The following is an 18,587-nucleotide window of genomic DNA, read 5'->3' as shown; positions in this document are numbered from 1 at the left end:
TCTCTTGATTTTGTCATATAATTCAAAAAGATTCAATTAAGTGAAACAGACCTTAACGTAGCTTTGAATGAAATTTTTAGCAAGAACAGATTTTATATTTCAAAGTAGGTAGTCATTTTAATATTAACCTATATGGCTACAGGATGGATCCAGTATTGTAATTCTTTTCTCCTTTGACCCAAATTCCCTTTATGCATACCTCTCTTTGAAGATAAGTCCAGCATAACGAGAGAGAGAGAGAGAGAGAGAAAGAGAGAGAGAAGATAAATAGATATATAAAATGCTGGAATCCCTAAATCTTCAGTAATAGAAAATGAAGTGTAGTATTTCTTAGCAGAAAACACAGGGGCTCTTGAACCTGAGTGCTTCTACCCTTAAGCAAGTTGCTTAACCTTTATAAGCCTCAGTTTTCTTATCTATAAAATGGGATACCAATATCTGCTCTTCTGGGCTACAAAGAGGAGAGAGACCAACCTAGCACCAAGCCTAGCATATATCAAGTGCTCAATAAGTATATACTGAGTGAATGAAATCCATTGAAAATATAGTTACCACTGAACTAAAGTACTATAGATCATTTAATGAAAAAAGGGCAGTGTTCATGTATCCAAACAGCTACAAGTATAATTACAGGTGTTTCTTAACAATTCCTTCATTAATACACAGTCAACAGAGCAAAACACATACAAATAGATCAAATACATTGACCTCGATGGAATACTATGGTTAGTAAAGTAGTGGTCCAGGCAATTATTCATGAGACCTAAGTAGGATCACATCTCCTGAAGCAAAAGAAGAGGGTAAGGAACTTTCTTATGTCTCTGCATGTCTGAAGTAGAGACTCACAAATACTATCGGAGAGAGTTATTCATCTTCCACAAAAAAAAACCCCAAATTCTAACAGATACACAGTGTTCATTATTGATTTTCTACACCTGTATAGACCTAAGCTAAAGGCATTGAACTTGCCCCTACTAGAAACAAAAACTAATGAATATATGGTGATTTGTGCCTTCTTTTACTTTTTCTTTTAATCTTTACCAAAACTCTACAGAGTCAACATGGAGAGATTATGAAAGAGCAAATTTTCAATTGGGGAGCTCAAAGTACAAGTCTAGAAGCAGGCTATAAAATGTTTGGTACTGGGGATACATCAGAAAACAAAACGACAAAAAGCCCAATTTCCTAGACCTCACAACCTAAGATTTGTGCTGAAATAGGTACACTTACGGCTTTTAGACTCATGAATCAAGCCGCTCAAATACATATTCATAATAAAGTAGATTGTTAAAAGAACTACATTAGTGACCAGCGGATTTGTGTGTTCCTTTCATCCTCAATTATTGAATGAGGTTTGATATTTCGTGCAAATCCAGGGAACAGACTCTGCTGTTTATTACGCACAGTGTAACTTTTTTTCTGTTGTTTGGCTTAGGGGATGAGAATGATGATCATCAGCCAGAAGCTTGCTTCCTCCTGTCCTTTCCATGCTGCTTAGAGCACTTACCGCATGGAATTCTCACAGCTTGCTTGCTCATTTCTTGTCTCCCGACCTGGACTGGGCCATTGTCCAGGTGTCTCCCCACCTGGACTGGGCCATTGTCCAGGGAAAGGGCCACGTCTCTAATCTTTGTGGGCCAAGCACCTAGCACACTGCTTGCCACCTGGTTCAGGTTGGGTGTAGGTTTCTGGTGTGAGTAAGCGCGTACATACTTTCCTGTTTTCAAAGCAGTTCACATGCACAATATCATCAGGCCCTCACAAAACTCAGATTGTAGGGTAGAATTAGTTCTTCATTTTACAGAATCTCAGTGAAATTGAAGGTTATTAATTCCTTTGTTTGACAGATGAGTAAAGGGGATCGGTGAGAGATCCTGTGATTTCTGAAGAGCACATAGCTAAGACTTGAATTTCAAGATCAGAGTTCTTTCTTAAAAACCAAATGAAATACAGGCATGTTGAACTACTATTTTAAGTAGGTCTTTAGGATCAATGTGGTGTATGGACAGTCATCTTTGAGTTGCTCAAATCACTGGGGAAATCTTTTTTTTTTTTTTTTTCCAAATGTAAAACATGGGATGGAAAAGATCTCCAGAAACCACCCATATTGTATCCGGAAGACAATGAAATGGATGATATGCCAATATTTTGCTGTAAAATCGTGTCTGCCTTCAAGGGTGCATTGCTAGCCAAAACCATTTTGCTTTGTCACGGGGAAGGGGCTGGAGGCAGCTCTGCCACTTCCACTCCTGAACCCACAGGCATCACCATTCTGCTTCTCTAAGATTTCTATGTGCTTCTTATTTTCTTGATCAGGGAATGAAAGTCCCTACAGTGGCAGCAGAGTGAAAGCCATCGAATGGAGTGAAGGGGTCACAGGCAGCATTTGAAGGTTCTAGTCACTGACGCCTGACCAATCGACTCTTAAACGACCCTTTTAACGACATCCTGTCCCACAGGACCACAGGCTGCATGAAGGCAGGGCCTGTCCCCAGCTCCCAGGCGGCCTGTGACCAGGGAGGCAAGCAGCGCTCCTGGCTTCCCGCCTGCCACGCAGGTTAGTCAATCATCAGTGGCCACTCTGGTAACCCTGGGTGCGGATCAACCCGAAAAAGGGCTGCCTCCGTATTTTTCACACCGAGGGACACAAATGTCTCTCTCTCTCTCTCTCTCTCTCTCTCTCTGTGGTTTAATTTAAAACCATTTTTAAGAAGTTTGTGCTTAAGGTCCGTTAGGTCCTCGGCCACCCCCTCCTGGAGTGATGGAGCCCTGAGTCAGTTACCGGGCACCCCGTTGGGCCGGGCGTTCCAAAGGAACTCGAACACAAAGTAGCTGCCGCTGCTCACGGAACCCCAGCATTTCTGGACCAGAAGCATGTTCTAAGGGGTAGGCTCCTGGCTGGACAATTGCTCTTAATCCGGAAAAAAAAAAATCCATCCTCCTCCTCCCCCCCACCCCGTGCCTCCCCCCTGCACCCCCCCACCTCCCCCGTGCCCCGTCCCTCCGCTCACCCCCCACGCCTCCCCCCGCCCCTCCCCCCGCAACCCCTCCTGTGCCCCCCCGCGCCCCATCCCCCGCCCTCCTCTCGTGCCTCCCCTCCTGTGCCCCATTCCCCGTCCCCCTCACGCCCCCTCCCGTGCGCCCCCTCCCGTGCGCCCCCCTCCCGTGCTCCCATCCCCCGCCCCCTCCTGTGCCCCCCCGCGCCCCATCGCCCCGCCCCCTCCCACGCCCCCTCCTCCGTGCCCCCTCCCCATCCCCCCCGCCCCCCTCCCGCGCCTCCCCCCCCGCGCCCCCTCCCCCGCCCCTCCCGGGAGGCGCACGCACTCCCCGCCCATTTCATCTGCGTGCGAAGTTGCAGGGGCGGCCCGCGGGCTGCCCGGTTCGCGCTCGGCGGCCGCGCCAAGTTGCCGGCCAGCCGCCCTCCGCGCTCCGCTACCTGCGCCGCCGCCCCGCCGGGCCCCCCGCCGGCCCCCCCGCGCCGCCCCGCCCCGCCCCCGCCCCCGCCCCCACGGCGCCCCCGCCCCCGCCCCAGTCTCCTCCTCTTTTTCTCACTAGCAGCGGCGGCTGATGCTGAAGCGGAGCGTCGCTTCGGCTCCCGCGGCAGACATGGCGACACTGACAGTGGTCCAGCCGCTCACCCTGGACAGAGGTAAGGCGGCGGCGGCGCGCCCCGCGCCCTGCACCCCGCGCCCCGCGCCCCGCGCCCCGCACCCCGCATCCCGCATCCCGCGGCGGCCGGGCGCGCTCCGGCAGGGGCGGCGGGGGCGGGCGCGCAGAGCGGGACACTTTGCCCCCTTCCGCGCCCCCCGCGCCCCCCGCGCCCTCCGTGACCCCCGTGCCCCCCGTGCCCCCCGTGCCCTCCGTGCCCCCCGTGCCCCCCGCGCCCCCCGTACCCCCGGGGCGCCGGCTTGTCCGGGCGGCGCAGGCTCCGGGGGGGGTGGGGGCGGAGACCGCGGCTGCGGGGGGAGCCGGCGGGAGCAAGTTTGTCCGGGCGGCGGGGCCGGGGCGGGGGTGCGCGCGCGGGGGTCCGGGCGGCGGCGGCGGGGAGCGGCTGTCCCGGGAGCCCCCTGCCCGGCGCCCCGGCCTCGCCGTCCCCCAGCCCCGGGGCCGCGGAAGGCGGGCTTGCGGCGCAACTCTTGGCGGAGGCTGGGGTCCCCGGGGCCCGGGTGCCCCCCGGCGCTGCGCCGCCCGCGCCCCCCCCCGCCGAGGCCGCCGCCCGACGCGGGGAGCGCAGCGCTCGAGGGCTCCGGGGGCGCGGGGGGCGCGGGGCGGGAGCGCATCCCGCAGCTGCAGCCCGGCCTCCGGCGCGCTCCGCGGGCCCCGCACTGGCCGGGCCGCCGGACTGCAAGGCGCCCGAGCAGGTTCCGCACGGAGCCCGCAGCCGCCTTCCTTGGGGGGTGAGAGTGCAGAATCTAAAAAAAAAAAAAAAAGAAACAAAAGAAAGAAAAAGAAAGGTAATAGTTGATTGTCTGCTGCCGAATGCTGATGTGCAAGCCTGCAAATTAAGAGCGGTGGTTACAGAGCTCACAAACCCACTGTGCAACCCAGGATTCCAGCCCGGGATCGTCACCGACCCTACAGCAGCGTAAATCCATTGCCGCCACGACCCAAACAGATGGCAAGCCATTAGGAATTATGGATTTCCTACGAATTTCTGTTTTAACGTAACGAGCTCTTATATTGCCCCATTGACTGAATCAGCTTGTACATATATATCCCCAGTAAAACGACTACACTGGGAGAAAGAAAAAAAAAAAGAAAAAAACAAACTCCCAAGAAAATTGCCTTCCCTGAGCAAGCTGATGTATCAGGACTACTAAAAACGTTTTGCTCTTTGGGTTTCTGCCTCAGACCTTAGATTTCCTGACTGGGTGGTGCAGAGGAAGCACAGTCAGACCTAGATCTGCCCTTAAACTTTGTTCTTGTTTGCAGCCAGACTGTACCTGTCCTTTCCCAGTGTGATTGGGTTCACGTAATAAGTAGCTCAAGAGGCAGAATGAGACTGGATGCAACTGAATAAATGAACCAGCAGCTAGCTGCAAGGTCTGTGATTGATGGATGAGGAGTTATTGGCATCATTGCTGTACATGAAGTCAATGCATATACATATTTTCCCCTCTACATTATTAAACTGTGATTAATGAGTTGATGGCATCATTTAAACCAGTGAAAGAAAAGGTTCTGAAAACTGTTCCTACCAAAAAAAAAAAAAAAAAAAAAAATCTGTATAAAAAGGCAGCTCACCAACACTTATCTGGGTCCTATTCGGGTAGAACTGTGATGCTCACCCCGGATGGCTGGATTAGCATCCTTGGGCACCAGCTTTCCTCTGTGCTCCGCGAGAAATTTGGAGTAGATGCTTCTGACGCTGGGCAGCTTTAACAGTCTATAATTCAACTAGGTGAAATTAGAAGTCAGTTTCTGATCATCTGCTGGCAGTTTTTCCAGATTAGTCCTTCTCCCTGGCTGTTTTGGTGCCTTTTGATGTGCTCAGAGGTCACCCACTGATTTGGCCCCATCAAAGCATTTCTCGCATGCTGTTTCATCTGTCTCCTTATTGAATGGTGCTCCTGGACGGAAGGGACCATTTCTAAATTCACTTTCCTAGTCTCAGTGCCTGCTGTACTTCCTGACTCACAGTAGAAGATAAAAAATTAACGTGAACTAAGGACTGCAGTAATTTAAGCAAAAATTAAAAAGGTAGGGGTTTAGTAGTAAAGCTGAGATACAGTTCATAGACTCATGATGTGTTGGCCCTGGGAAAGATGGCAGGAAGAACACAGGCCAGTGGTTCTTAACCTTTCATTTCCCCCGTGTACTTGACAGATTCCCATCAGTAACCACAGCTCACCGAAGCTGTGATGATTAATAGCCAAGAGGGGCTGGGGCAGGTAGGCAAAGGAGAAGGAAAGATGATGCTGGACAAAGCCTCCCAAAGGCACCTCAGCAAACTTGAACGCATAAATCCATAATTTGATTTTTTTTTTCTTCCTAGCGTCTTTCTTTTCAAGAGAAAAACATTGAAGAAGCAAGAAGTCTTTTCAAGGTTACTCTACTAGTTAGTGGGAAATTTCATGCTAAAATTTAAATCTTCTTGTTTGAGGCCCTTTGGCACCATAAACTGATTTATCTGGAATCTTCAGGGTGAGGGTTTTAAGCAAAGAAATCAAACATGTGGATTGAAATTAAGATTTACTCCTCTCAGAATTCAGAAGATGTTGTGGGAGAGTAAGCAGCTAGAAGTCTGCGCTAGCTTCTTGGATCTTGTTTGGGAAGCAAGTCTTTACCAGGATCAGCCTGAGCGCTGAAAGGATGAACCAAGGGACTTAAGGTTTTCACCGGGCTCTTTTCCATCTGCCAGTAAGACCTCATACTGACCCTGTGTGGGCCTCAGGATGGCTATGGCTGGAGGGGGCTCCTGTTTACTCTGGTCCCCAGTCATTTGGATTCTTCACTTACTGAGTGCCTGGTATAAGCCAGACCCAACTATGGAAGGGTTAATTGGCTAATACAGTGGTGAACTAAACAGACATAATTCAAGTCTCTGTGGCAATTAGAGCCTGTGGCGGGAGAGACATTAAGACACATGCACACACACATATACACAAAAAATTCACTCATTCAACAAATATTCATTGAATGTGCATATAGATATATATATATATACACACACACATCTTATATACTGTATATACTGTTTCTGTGCTGTATCTATAATATTTAATATATAAACTTAAGAAACAGGGTCACCTGAGTGGCTCAGTGGCTGAGCATCTGCCTTTGGCTCAGGTCATGATCCTCTGGTCCTGGGATCAAGTCCTGCATCAGGCTCTCCGTGGGGAGCCTGCTTCTCCCTCTGCCTGTGTTTCTGCTTCTCATGAATAAATGGATAAAATCTCTAAAAAGAATAAAATCTCCTAAGAAAGTTTCTGCTTTTCTGGTCCTTAACAGTGTAGTAGGGGAAACAGATAACAAGTAAGAGATTGATTAATTCAACAAATAAGTATCTAGTGGCAGCCTTATGGAAAGCACTATCTTCAGCTTTGTAGCTAATGAACAAAACAGATAAAGTCTAATGGAGTTTATATGCTAATGAGTGAGACACGGATCACATACCCAGGCAATTGTAAGTACCCGTGAGAAAAAGTAAGCCTGGATCAAGGAGAGTGGCAAGGCCTGCTGTTGTTGATGTGATAGTCAAGAAAGGTCCTCTCTCCTGAATTGATGACATTTGAGAAAAGATCCAAAGGAAATGAGGAAGCAAATTTTGCAGATATCATGACGGGGTGGCGGTGGTGGGGTTGTACTCTAGTAGTGCATCCTGGGAACATAGAGGAAGTCAACGTGAAAATGGGAGCCTAGGGAAGTGTGGTGGAAAGTGAATGTGTGAAGGTGGTGGCCGGGTACCAGATGATGCAATTTATGGTTAGGATTTTAGATTGGTGGAAAGTACGAAGTACAATGAAGACAATAAAAATGACGTAAGGATGGAGAATAATGGGGAAGGACCTACTTAGATTGTGTTGGTCAAGGAAAGCTCCATGAGGAAAGCAAAATTTAAACTGACTTCTGATGTATTAATACAGTTTTTAGGAACAGCATTCTGGATAAAGGGAAGAATACACATAAAAGCAACCTGTACATCTGCACTTTGGCTACCGTCCCGCTAGTACATCTATAACCAAACAAATGATTGAAAAGAAAAATTACCAAGAAGTAGCAACACTCCAAGTATGCATCCTAGGGTAGAAATTTGGTTTTAAGTATATCAAGAAAATCTATAGATCAGCTTTTCGCTTATTATTGCTAGGCTAAAATATCACATAATTAGATTTTCAAAGGCGTACTGAGCACTGTAATTTACATGTCACTATGCATAAATCTACATGTTGAACCCAAGTGGTCATAATATGAGATACAATCATTTTTAGTCTAATATTTTATATTAGACACTGATGTAGAAAGTAGTACCTGTGATTTACCCTTGTGGCAAAGAGAAGAGACTGATAAAGAGATTAGTGTGGAGTCTTCTCTGCCAGAATTTAAATGTTTGTAGTAATTCTTCCCTACACCAGAGGTTAGTTTGCCCCGATTATAATCTTTAAAACTAGGAATGACTTTCAGCCAAACTCAAAAGAACAAAGCAAGATGCAATCCATGATACTTAACACTTTCATAACAAAGGACATAGGAATACATCACTACAATCAAGGCTTCATGGATTTAGGCACTTTCTTAAATACGGTAGCTCCAGCTCTCCTTCACTTCATGTCTCAAGGTCAGAAAAGATAATACAACAGAATTCTTCAAAATTTCACTTCTTTTTTTAAAAAAAAGCTTCATTTTTTTAAAAAGATTTTTATTTATTTACTTATTCATAGAGACAGAGAGAGAGGGGGGCAGAGACACAGGCAGAGGGAGAAGCAGGCTCCATGCAGAAAGCCTGATGTGGGACTTGATCCAGGGTCTCCAGGATTACGCCCTAGGCTGCAGGCGGCGCTAAATTGCTGCGCCACTGGGGCTGCTCCAAAATTTCACTTCTCTGTACTTACCTCCTCTTTCATCAGAATTCCCTTTAAAAAACAATTTGTTTTGCTTATAAACAAATAATACAAAACCAGGTGTTGGAGAAATATGGGTAAATAAAACAGTTTCTAGGAGCAATTGAAATTGTATCATTTTAAACATTTGAGACTTTATTGATGGCATGATCAATAATTTACAATCTGTATCCGGTGCCTATATAAAATAAAACATTGGCATCAGTCATCTAACTTTTCTGTGAGTTAAATGCAACTTGGATAAGTCTCAAAAGTATAAATGGAAATCTTGATTTCTAAAAAGAGTCATAATCCAAGATATTGATTAAACAAATATTACTGTGTTTTCCCTTTTTTAAAAAATAAAACTTTCAGCCCTTTAAAAATTCTAACATAGAACCAAGAGCTTTCAATTGTGGATTTCAACTTTATGGAAAGAAAAAAAAAAAACACATGAGCACAAAATTGAATGCAAATGAAAATCCCATGGGTGCCACACTTTTCATGGAATTTGTGATACACTAAATTTTTTCTTTCTTCTCTTTTCACTTTTCAAGGCATGCAGAGCTTATTACTTTATGTATCTCTGAATTCAAGCCTTGGGCAGTCTATAGCTTTTTAATCAACTGTATTCACCAGTTTTTATAAAATCTGTATTTGCCTGAAAATTGCTTTTGCTCAAAGTCCAAAGGGGCTTGCCCCTCCTTTCTCTCCTTGCTATTCTTTTTAACATGAGTAGTGATTGAGGAAGAAGGAAAACAAAAATTAAGTTAGTTCTTCTGTTGTTTCACACATGTATGCTCTGATGGTCATGATGGGGGAGGAAAGAGAAGAAGGGTTGACCATGTCTTATGGCTTTTGTCCTAAAACGTTCTCACGTCGGCAGCCGGATATGTTTTCGTACTCAAACATTAAGTGCTTGCTTGATTTCTCATGTTTTCTGTGTAATTCACTGCACCTTAAAAAAAATATATTTTTATTGAACTTTTTTCCTGACAAATCAATATTTGAGTCTTTTATTCTGCACTATATATTACAGAACATTTTCTAGGAGCCAGAATTATGACATATCCATTGTTTCTTCTTCTTTGATCATGAAAAGTTGCACAAAGACCCAAATTTTAGAAAACTTTTGATTATCAAAAAAGTATTTTGCCTTCAGTGGGAGTTTTATGTACAGTTTTAAAATGGAAAAGAAATCAAGAAATTAATGATAGAGCTTCCAGAAAAAGAAAAATAAATCTGATGTATACTTTCTAGATTGGTATGCTAGCCATTCAAGCCCTGAGATGTATTGGTGTGCCCTTGTCATTTATGAAATTAATATTTTTGTTATTGGAGTGCTTTCTCAGGGATCACAACTAGGGCCTAACCAGGGCTCGTAAGGAAAAGGAAACATTGAGTATTATCAGATGGGGAGATTTATACTAGGTATTAAGGATGCTATCATTAGGTGCCAAGCTAATTCCTCTTGGAGAGAATTTGTTTTTTAGACTATTAGGCTACAGCCTTCATCAGATCAGAGGGCTGGACTTGTTTGTGTAGAGCTCAGTGCATTGTCTGGCACACAGTTGGCACGCTCTTAATATTTGTTGATTGAATGAATGAAATTGACTTAGCTGGACTACCTATCATGGACACATTTTCAGCACTTAAAAAAAAAGAGCCTTCCAACCTATAATAATATGAGACAGGGGGCTACCTAATTTGATCACTTTGCTGCTGTGTGTATGTGTATGTATAGCAGACTCCTAAAAGTGGCATGTTTTCCAGGGCCAAGAATGGATGTGAAGCGCTGGTGTTGATGTCATGGCCTACTTCCATTGTTCACACCCACCTGCTATTTTAACTTGTTATTTGAACCAAACAAGTTAATCCCAAATACAACTGAAGAGGTTTAAAAAAAAAAAAAAGTTGCGTGTAGCTACATGTACACTTGTGTAGAGGGGTCTAGCAGGATTTCCTACGCGTGTGTGCGTGCACCCCCCCACACACACACAAATAAGCTACACTGCCTCATCCCTTCTATTTTTTTAAACCACAGATGGATTAAAGATAAAGCTGAGTCCTGATAAGCAAGTTAAAATAGATTTAATATGAAATCACTCTGTGTTGGCAAATAGGAACACATTTTAAAAGTCATATTGATTACATCAGTGATTTACTTCTGGGTTAGGTGGTAGACAAGTTGTTTTATGATTGAGTTTTACTAACGTGCTAGCTGAATTTGAAGATTGGTCTAATAAAAAATAAATATGCTCAAAGACTACTCGAAAAAATTATATTAAGACTTATTTTGAAGTTATATTCAGTTGTCTTGAACAGAAAACTATAGCTTCTTCTCTGAACTGATGGCAATTTCCCCTAGAAAAACTATTTAGAATCCAACTAGTTCTGCTGTTTTTGTTTACTTGGCCAGGTGGTGGTAGTTATGATATTTCAGTATAAAATCTGTTTTTTTTGTTTTTTTTTTGTTTTTTGTTTTTTGTTTTTTGTTTTTTTTTTTTGCTATCAAAGAATTATCTTTAACCTAAAAAAAGCGAGAATAAAGGGAATCCCAAAATGTCAATATATGTCAAGCTCCCAGTTTAGACTGGGGAGAAAACCATCGAATCCCAGCTGAACCTATTTAATAGTAATAAGAGAACTGGGAAAAATGGTTAAGAGACTCCTGAACGTGATCTTTTGTGGGGAAATTGGAGAAGAGCAGTAATTGCTGATAGACAAATGTCTTCGATTTCAAAAAGCTGAGAAAAGCATTTGAGGAAACTGCAGTTCAGTCTACTTGTTTTTGCTTGGTTCCAGAAAAGTCTAAGGATATTAAGAGAAGAATGGGATAATGGCACTTATAAAAGAAAATGGTGATCCCCCAGAGCCTACATGAGATCACTAAAAATAGATCTCATCAAATTTCAAGTATGGGCTATGGTCATACTATACTCATGACCTCATAACTTTTATAGAAGCCTTGTGGGAATGTAGAACTAGGTGAAGTGGATGATTATACTCTTGGATTTCTAGTGGTCGAAACAATACTCCAAGGCAGTTTGGTTCTCTGTCCTATTCAACGTCATTACCGATACTTTGGATGAGAGTCATAGAAGATTTGTAGAGATGACACAGAAGTAGGAGAAATAGCAAATGATTTAGGAAACCATATCAATATTCTAAAATTATACCTGGCTTTGATGGCAGGTTACAATATCAGAGATCAAATTTAGGGGCAATGAATATAGTCATTCATTCATTCAATCATTCATTTACCAGAAAAAAGGAGCCAGCTCTGGTTATTTACTGCTCTTGGTCATATCACTCAATGAGTACTGCCCCACTAGACTCCACGTAACCACCTCGAAAACCTCAGACAGGCCCTGTCATCATGATTCAGTCCTCGGCTGGAGTTGGGGTGGTTTCAAATGGCAAAGATGCATTCCAGAGTCAGCCTGCCTGGTTTTGAATCTCAGCTTTTCCATTTACTAGCTCTGCAACTTTCAAAGTTACTTATTTTTTCTTATCTGTAAAATGGCAAATGACAAAAATAGCTTTGACTTTATAACATGTTGGCTTTATATGAGCTAATATGTGTGAAGTACTTAGAACAGGTCATCCTAGTAACCACTCAACAATTATAATTACTTTCTCCTTGGGTCCTGAAGGTTTTGTACTCCCACCCTACCCAGGGGGCAGAGACAGATAATACTTCTTGTCTTCGGGCTACACTAAGAGGTAGGGACTGTTTCTTTTGGTGTTCTCTAGAAGCAAGATGCATTTGGAGATGTGGAGATGCCTGGAGGTCAAACCCAAAAGTTTCCTGTATACATACTTCATTAACCAACCCACTATCCCCAAATCACTTCTTTCTTGATGGTTGAATAACACTTTTCCCCCCATAATTCTGTTGGAATACTTAGCACACAAGATTGACTTTTTTTCTTTTACCCTGCTGTCACCCTACCAAAATGAAGTCATTTACATCCATCTTTGTCTAACCATTCCTTATCACAGTGCCTGAAAAATAAGAGCTCAGAAATGTGCTGAAATAAATTACTGATTGGTCTCTACATGTTGCATGTGAAGGGGGTAAGACTAGGTAAGTGAGCAGATGACACAAGATGACAGATATCTATTTGAGAGAAATTGCCTACATTTATTCTGCACAAAATTCAAATGGGTGCCTTCCAGGAATTAAGGAGCATCCTACTACTGGATTACTAGAAATTCACAGGCAAAAGGTGAATGACAGATTGGAAAAGCTACAGAGTGACTTTAAGATTCAATAAAAGTTTAGGACAGGGATAAGAGTTTATGGAGATGTTCATTGTTTTTGTTTTATCCTATTTGTATGTAGATATCAGAAGCGGTTGACTGGGGAAAATGCAACCAAGGGTGACTTTTTTTTTTTTTTTAACTCCTTTTCAGTGTTTCATAATTGTTAAGCATCACATAATGGGGAGAGGCATATAAATGCCAGTCAGGGGTAAGCGCTCTGGATCCAGATGCCTGGGTTCAAATCCTACCACTTCCTCCCTCTTCCTTGTAAACTTGGCCTGTTGCTACCTTTTCTGTATTTTAGTTTCCACCTGTAAAACTGAAAATAATATGTCTCTACCTCTTGATATTGCTATAAAAATGAACTGGGAAAACGTATGCAAGTGCTCAGAACACTGCCAGGTCCATAGAAGTGCTCAATACTGATTGATTATTCCCCACCTCTTCTCCCCAGGGCACGCATTTTTTTCCCAGTGCAATAAATGAAAGGTATACAAGCTTCAGATTTAGATAGATGGGGATTCGAATTGCAGTTCCGCCACTTACTATCTGTGGAAGCTTAAAATATTACTGATTCTCTCCACATTTTATTTCTTTCATTCTTAATACAGGAATAATGACACTCACTCTGTAGGGTGATACATTCCTTTTATTCTTCTTTCACTTAGCCATTCAAGGAAAAGCGAATGAGTCTACTTTGTGCCTGGTACCAAGTCAAGTCAAGAGCTAGAGGTAGAGCTTGCAGTCTAGGGAAAATAGGCATTGAGCAGATAACTTGTGATAAGATAGTTTAAGCATTTCTTACAGCTGTAGCTCACACGCTGAGCACTCACTACATCACACTGCATTACATTACACGTACTACTGTTCAGACAGGTGTTGTGCTTAGATCTTTTCTTATTTCATTGTGATTAGTCCTCAAAACAAGACTTGGAGACAGATGCTATTTGTATTTTGAAGATGTGGGAAATGAGGTATAAAGAGGCTAAATAAAGTGATCGAGGCTCAGGCTAGTTGATTCCTGAGGCCTTTAGCTTAATCACCATGTGACGCTAGAGAGCAAGTACATAGGTCCATAACAGGGTCGGTATCAAGCTTTAAGGAATTTGAACTTGTAGGGGACAAAAGATGCAGAGGTGGGTGCAGAGTCTTCCAAAGACAGACAGACAGGTAGACAGAAGGCATAGCAGAAATGCATGTTGTCCTGGGCAAAAAAGAAATGACTTTGTCCGATGCTTATAAAAGGAATGTGTACCAGTGTTGGTCAGGATTGACCTAAGTGATGTATTTTAAGAGTCTACCACAATTATTGTAAAACAGCAGGTTTTTAATAAATGATTGGGCTTATTATTAATTTCTTAGTACTGAAGAGAGAATCTCCCTAGATAGAATTACAAGAAAATACAAGCAATAACCTATTCCTTCCCGTGCTGTGCTGAAGAACCAGAAGATGAGGACTGTGGCATTCAGATTACCTTCCAGGATGTGTACTGCACAGCCCAAACTTCCTTCTAGACCCAGGATTTTCATAGGCTCTCATAGGGGGCAATAATAGTGCCCCAAAGCTCCTTTCCTTACCGACTTTGCCTCTCAATGGGATTAGTGAGAGGGATTTGGGAATGGGACAGAACTCAAATTTGAGGTGCAAAGAGAAGATTGTGACTTCTTTTTCTCTTCCAAAATTTGGGGCTTTAGGGGCACCCGGGTGCCTCAGCGGTTGAGCATCTGCCTTTAGCTCAGGGCGTGATCCTGGGGTCCTGGGATCAAGTCCCACATCAGGCTCCCCTGCAGGGAGCCTGCTTCTCCCTCTGCCTCTCATGAATAAATAATTTTTTTAAAAAATTAGCTTCAAATGTCTTGAAAATTATAAACACACTCTGCTTACCCATTATTATTAAAATGCATGCATTGCAGTTTTAAGATGGATTTTGGTGGCCCCAAGTAACGCCTTGCTTGTCTAGCGTGAAATGTGGAGGAGATGTTCCACCTAAGTAAAACCTACAGAGAAGTGAAGTTTAGCCCTTTGGGCCCCCAACTTAACTAAATTTTAACCTAAAGGTACAGGATCCGTTCACTTTCTTTCTCTGATATAGGGTATGTTCTCTAGCAAAGAGGATTCTTCTAAAGGAATTGTGGAAGATAAAACAAGGCAGAAAAACGTCATGTGCATTCCTGAAGGAATGATGAGAGACTTATTTGGATGGCCCAAAGGGACATCCTGTGTCACGTCAGCTTCTCAGACCCATCTGAGTCAGTGGAGGTTGAAAGACATATGCCTCTGGATAAATGAAGCATTCTGGATCGTGTAGACACTCATTTCTGATGACACACACCTTCCAAGTATTGCCAGGTTGGCATCCAAGTGATGACTGTGGAATAGCAAAATATTAAGACGGGCACAGGGGCTATGTCTCTCCCCTTCCTGCTTGTATGTTGAAGCCCTAACCCCCAAAATGGTAGTATTTGGACTTTTGGGAGGTAATTAGATTCAAGTGAGGTCATGAGGGTGGAACTCCATGTTGAGATTAATGCCCTAAGCCCTCCCTGCATCCGGGAGGCAGAGGCTGCCAAGCCAGGCTGTGAGTTGAAGGAAAAGTCTGTTGGCACCTCGCTCTTGAACTTCCCAGCCTCTAGAACTGTGAGCCGTAACTGCCTGTTTCTTAAGCCACCCAGTCTGTGGGATTTTGTAACAGCAATCTAAAGTGACTGAGACAAAAAAAATAAAAAAATAAAAAAATTTAAAAAAAATTAAAAAAAATAAAGTGAGACAGTGTGGCAGTCATCACATGATCTCGGCCTCAGCCATTCTCTGGCCTAAGTAGTAGAACAAATTAGCCACAGGCAAGATTTGTTGTACCTAGATACACATTAAGGTATGCCTAATTTCCTGCTCACTTTCATTTTCTCCCCTCTCTGGGTTTAAAAATCTCTGCTTTACATGTACTAACAAGTTTTCAAAGCTTTTCTCCTGCGTTGCTCTCCGTTACTTTCAGAGCTTTTAAAGAAAATACATTTAATTATTATTTTCTTAAAAGTTTCCCTGCAATATTTTCCAAGAGGAGGTTCTTCTGTTTGTGAATTATATGCTTTCCAAATGTAGAGGAGGTCTAACTAATCGATTGTCTTATATTCAAATAATACTTTACTGATCTATATTATTGATGTAGGCCTTGGCTTAGCTTGCTGTTGTCTTCCTTCTGCTGTTTGTGGCAGTAGCCCTAGGGTTGACACTATACAGCTTTAATTTAGCACAGTTGTCCTTCAAACAGCGTACTTCAAATTGCTTTTTCCTATCTTTTATGCTATTGTTGTACCTGTGCTAGAAACGTGTAATTCATTGCTACTAAACCAGGGGTCACGAGCTATAGGCCCCCCTCCCAGCCAAATTCAGCCTATGTGCTAAGGTGGTGTCTTTTACGTTTTTAAATGGGTTAGAAAACTCAAAAGAAGAGTATTTTGACAGATGAAAATTCTATTAAATTGAAATCTCACTGTCCATAAGTAAAGTTTTATTGGAACACAGCCATGATCATTCATTTACATATTATCGATGGCTGTTCTCCAGCTACAAAGGCCTTGAGAGTCCAGGAGCTGGAACAGACCATTTGGTCGGGAAAGCTCACACTATTTGCTGCCTGACTCTTTACAGAAAATGCTTGCTGACCTCTGCTTTTAGAGCATTAAAAAAATAGAGAAAACTTCTTTTCTTCTTAAAAATATTTAATTTATTTATTTAAGAGAGAGAGAGTGCACGTGCAGACGCAAGAGAGCACAAGCAGGGGGAGGGACAGAGGGAGAAGGAGAAGCGGGTTCCATGCTGAGCAGGGAGCCCGATGCTGCACTCGATTCCAGGACCCCAGGGTCATGACCTGAGCTGAAGGCAGATGCTTAACCGACTGAGTCACCAGGTGCCTGGAGAACATGTCTTTTTATATTTGCCTTCAGTTTAACCATCTGAGGGTCTTTACCCTGAGGTTTCAATCTTTCTTGTGTTCCTGTGTCTCAGATGGTGCTCTCTCCTTGCTCTCTGCCTTCCCCCAGGGTAGACTGCTGTTGCTTGTTACTTGATCCTAGCCTGGTTGGGGGGAGGTGGGGCAGGCAAAGGGGTTTTTCTATTGTCCTGGCCCAGCCCCAGTCTCACGAAGGATGAAGGCCCTGTGCCTGATCCCCAGGAGGGGCCTTCCTCAGTGATCCTCCTCTCTTTGGTCTACAGACTAAAAACGCACCTTCATCGCTGGAGTGTCTTTCTTTCTTTCTTTCTTTCTTTCTTTCTTTCTTTCTTTCTTTCTTTCTTTCTTTCTTTCTGACAGTCACACAGAGAGAGGGAGAGAGAGAGAGGCAGAGACACAGGCAGAGGGAGAAGCAGGCTCCATATACCGGGAGCCCGACGTGGGATTTGATCCCGAGTCTCCAGGATGGCGTCCTAGGCCAAAGGCAGGCACCAAACCGCTGCGCCACCCAGGGATCCCCGCTGGAGTGTCTTAGTAGGAGAGTTTCCCACCCCTTCCCTAGTGGTAGAGGATTTCTAATAGTATTGGCATAAGATTCTGGAACTAGGACTGTTTCCTGCCTCCTCCCTCCTCTTTGTGGTAGAGGTTTTTTTTTTTTCTTTTACCTTCTTCCTGTTGTAATTGGGTCTTCACTTGTGGTCCCTCTCTTAATCCATTTTTTCCCATGAGCTCCCAGCAAAAGTTTGTGGAAAAAAAGCCCAAGAGTATTTGCCTGTGCTCATTCCCCTACTCTGCTTGGAGGAGTTTCTATACCTTTTACTACTACTACTGTTTCGTCAGGTTAACTCATTCTGTGTCAGCCATAATTCACACTAACCTAGCTGAGCACGGAATTGTGTTCACAGTTCGGAAGACAGGCTTTGAAAGCATTTTTGCAGCTTAGTTAATTTTCAGTACTGATTTGCACATCTGAGCAACTATTTGGTTAGGCAGACTGTCTTTATGTTGTTATTCATATTTCAAATTAAAATCCAATTTAGAGACTAATTTGAGTGAATCTCTAATATGGCAGACTGAGCTAACACAGAACCTCTCCCATTACAAACATCAAGATGTGCCAGATAAAATCTAACAATTAGAAGAACTATCTATAGCTTAGATCGCAAGTGGGAGAGCATAATCTCCACGTGCCAGAAATGAAAAGGGAAGTGAAGGCTGGAATGACATCTTGGTAGAAGTTGAGGGAGGGAAATGAAAAACATGTCCAGTGGTTCCAGGCTTAGAAATCAGCCCCATGGCTGGGGGCAAAGCAGGAACTGGGTGGGGAGGTGTTAGATGTGCACTATACCCATACCTTAAACTTCATTACTTAGCTTGGATTCTAAATGGATGCCGCAAGAGTTGGTTCAGGAAATGTGCCCCCAAGAAATTTACAAAAATGATTCCTAGGCTAGAACAAACTAGAGGAAGTATATGAAAGACAGTACTCTTAAGAGAGCTCTAGCTACACTGGTTTCTCATAGAACAGATCATTGCTCCCAAAGGTGTGCTCACAATTGAACATTAGAAACACATGAGAACGAGCTAGACCTTGGACCGACTCAGTATTCACAACCAATCAGTGAGTGAGTGAACCCTGCATTTCCCAAAGAGGGAACAAATTCCGAGAGAAGGTACGTCTGAAAAACGAAAACATTTTGATGCAGAAAAAATGAGAGACTATAAAATCAGCATATTCATAATTATTTTTAAGATGTATTTTGAAAGAATGGAAACTGTAAGGAGATAACCTGACACTGAGAAAGCAATAGGTACATTTGAAAAACAT

General features: G+C 43.5%; 1 protein-coding gene across 2 annotated transcripts in view; it reads left to right on the top strand.

Annotated features, from left to right (window-relative positions):
- The first annotated feature begins 2,436 nt into the window (after window positions 1–2,436).
- The window catches only part of LIN7A (lin-7 homolog A, crumbs cell polarity complex component), a 127,665-nt gene continuing 111,514 nt past the window's right edge, over window positions 2,437–18,587 (top strand). The window contains exons 1-3 of one of the 2 annotated variants that reach the window (XM_049094303.1): window positions 2,437–2,557; window positions 2,727–2,886; window positions 3,559–3,649. In XM_049094303.1, the coding sequence (XP_048950260.1) occupies window positions 3,568–3,649 (82 nt within the window). In that variant the 5' untranslated portion in view covers window positions 2,437–2,557; window positions 2,727–2,886; window positions 3,559–3,567. Of the gene's footprint in view, window positions 2,558–2,726; window positions 2,887–3,555; window positions 3,650–18,587 lie in introns of both variants that reach the window. The other variant, XM_025438942.3, reaches the window with a different exon arrangement.

This window comes from Canis lupus, chromosome 15, assembly GCF_003254725.2.
Source record: "Canis lupus dingo isolate Sandy chromosome 15, ASM325472v2, whole genome shotgun sequence".
Lineage (NCBI taxonomy): Eukaryota > Metazoa > Chordata > Mammalia > Carnivora > Canidae > Canis > Canis lupus.
This window is presented reverse-complemented; position numbering and strand designations above follow the sequence as displayed.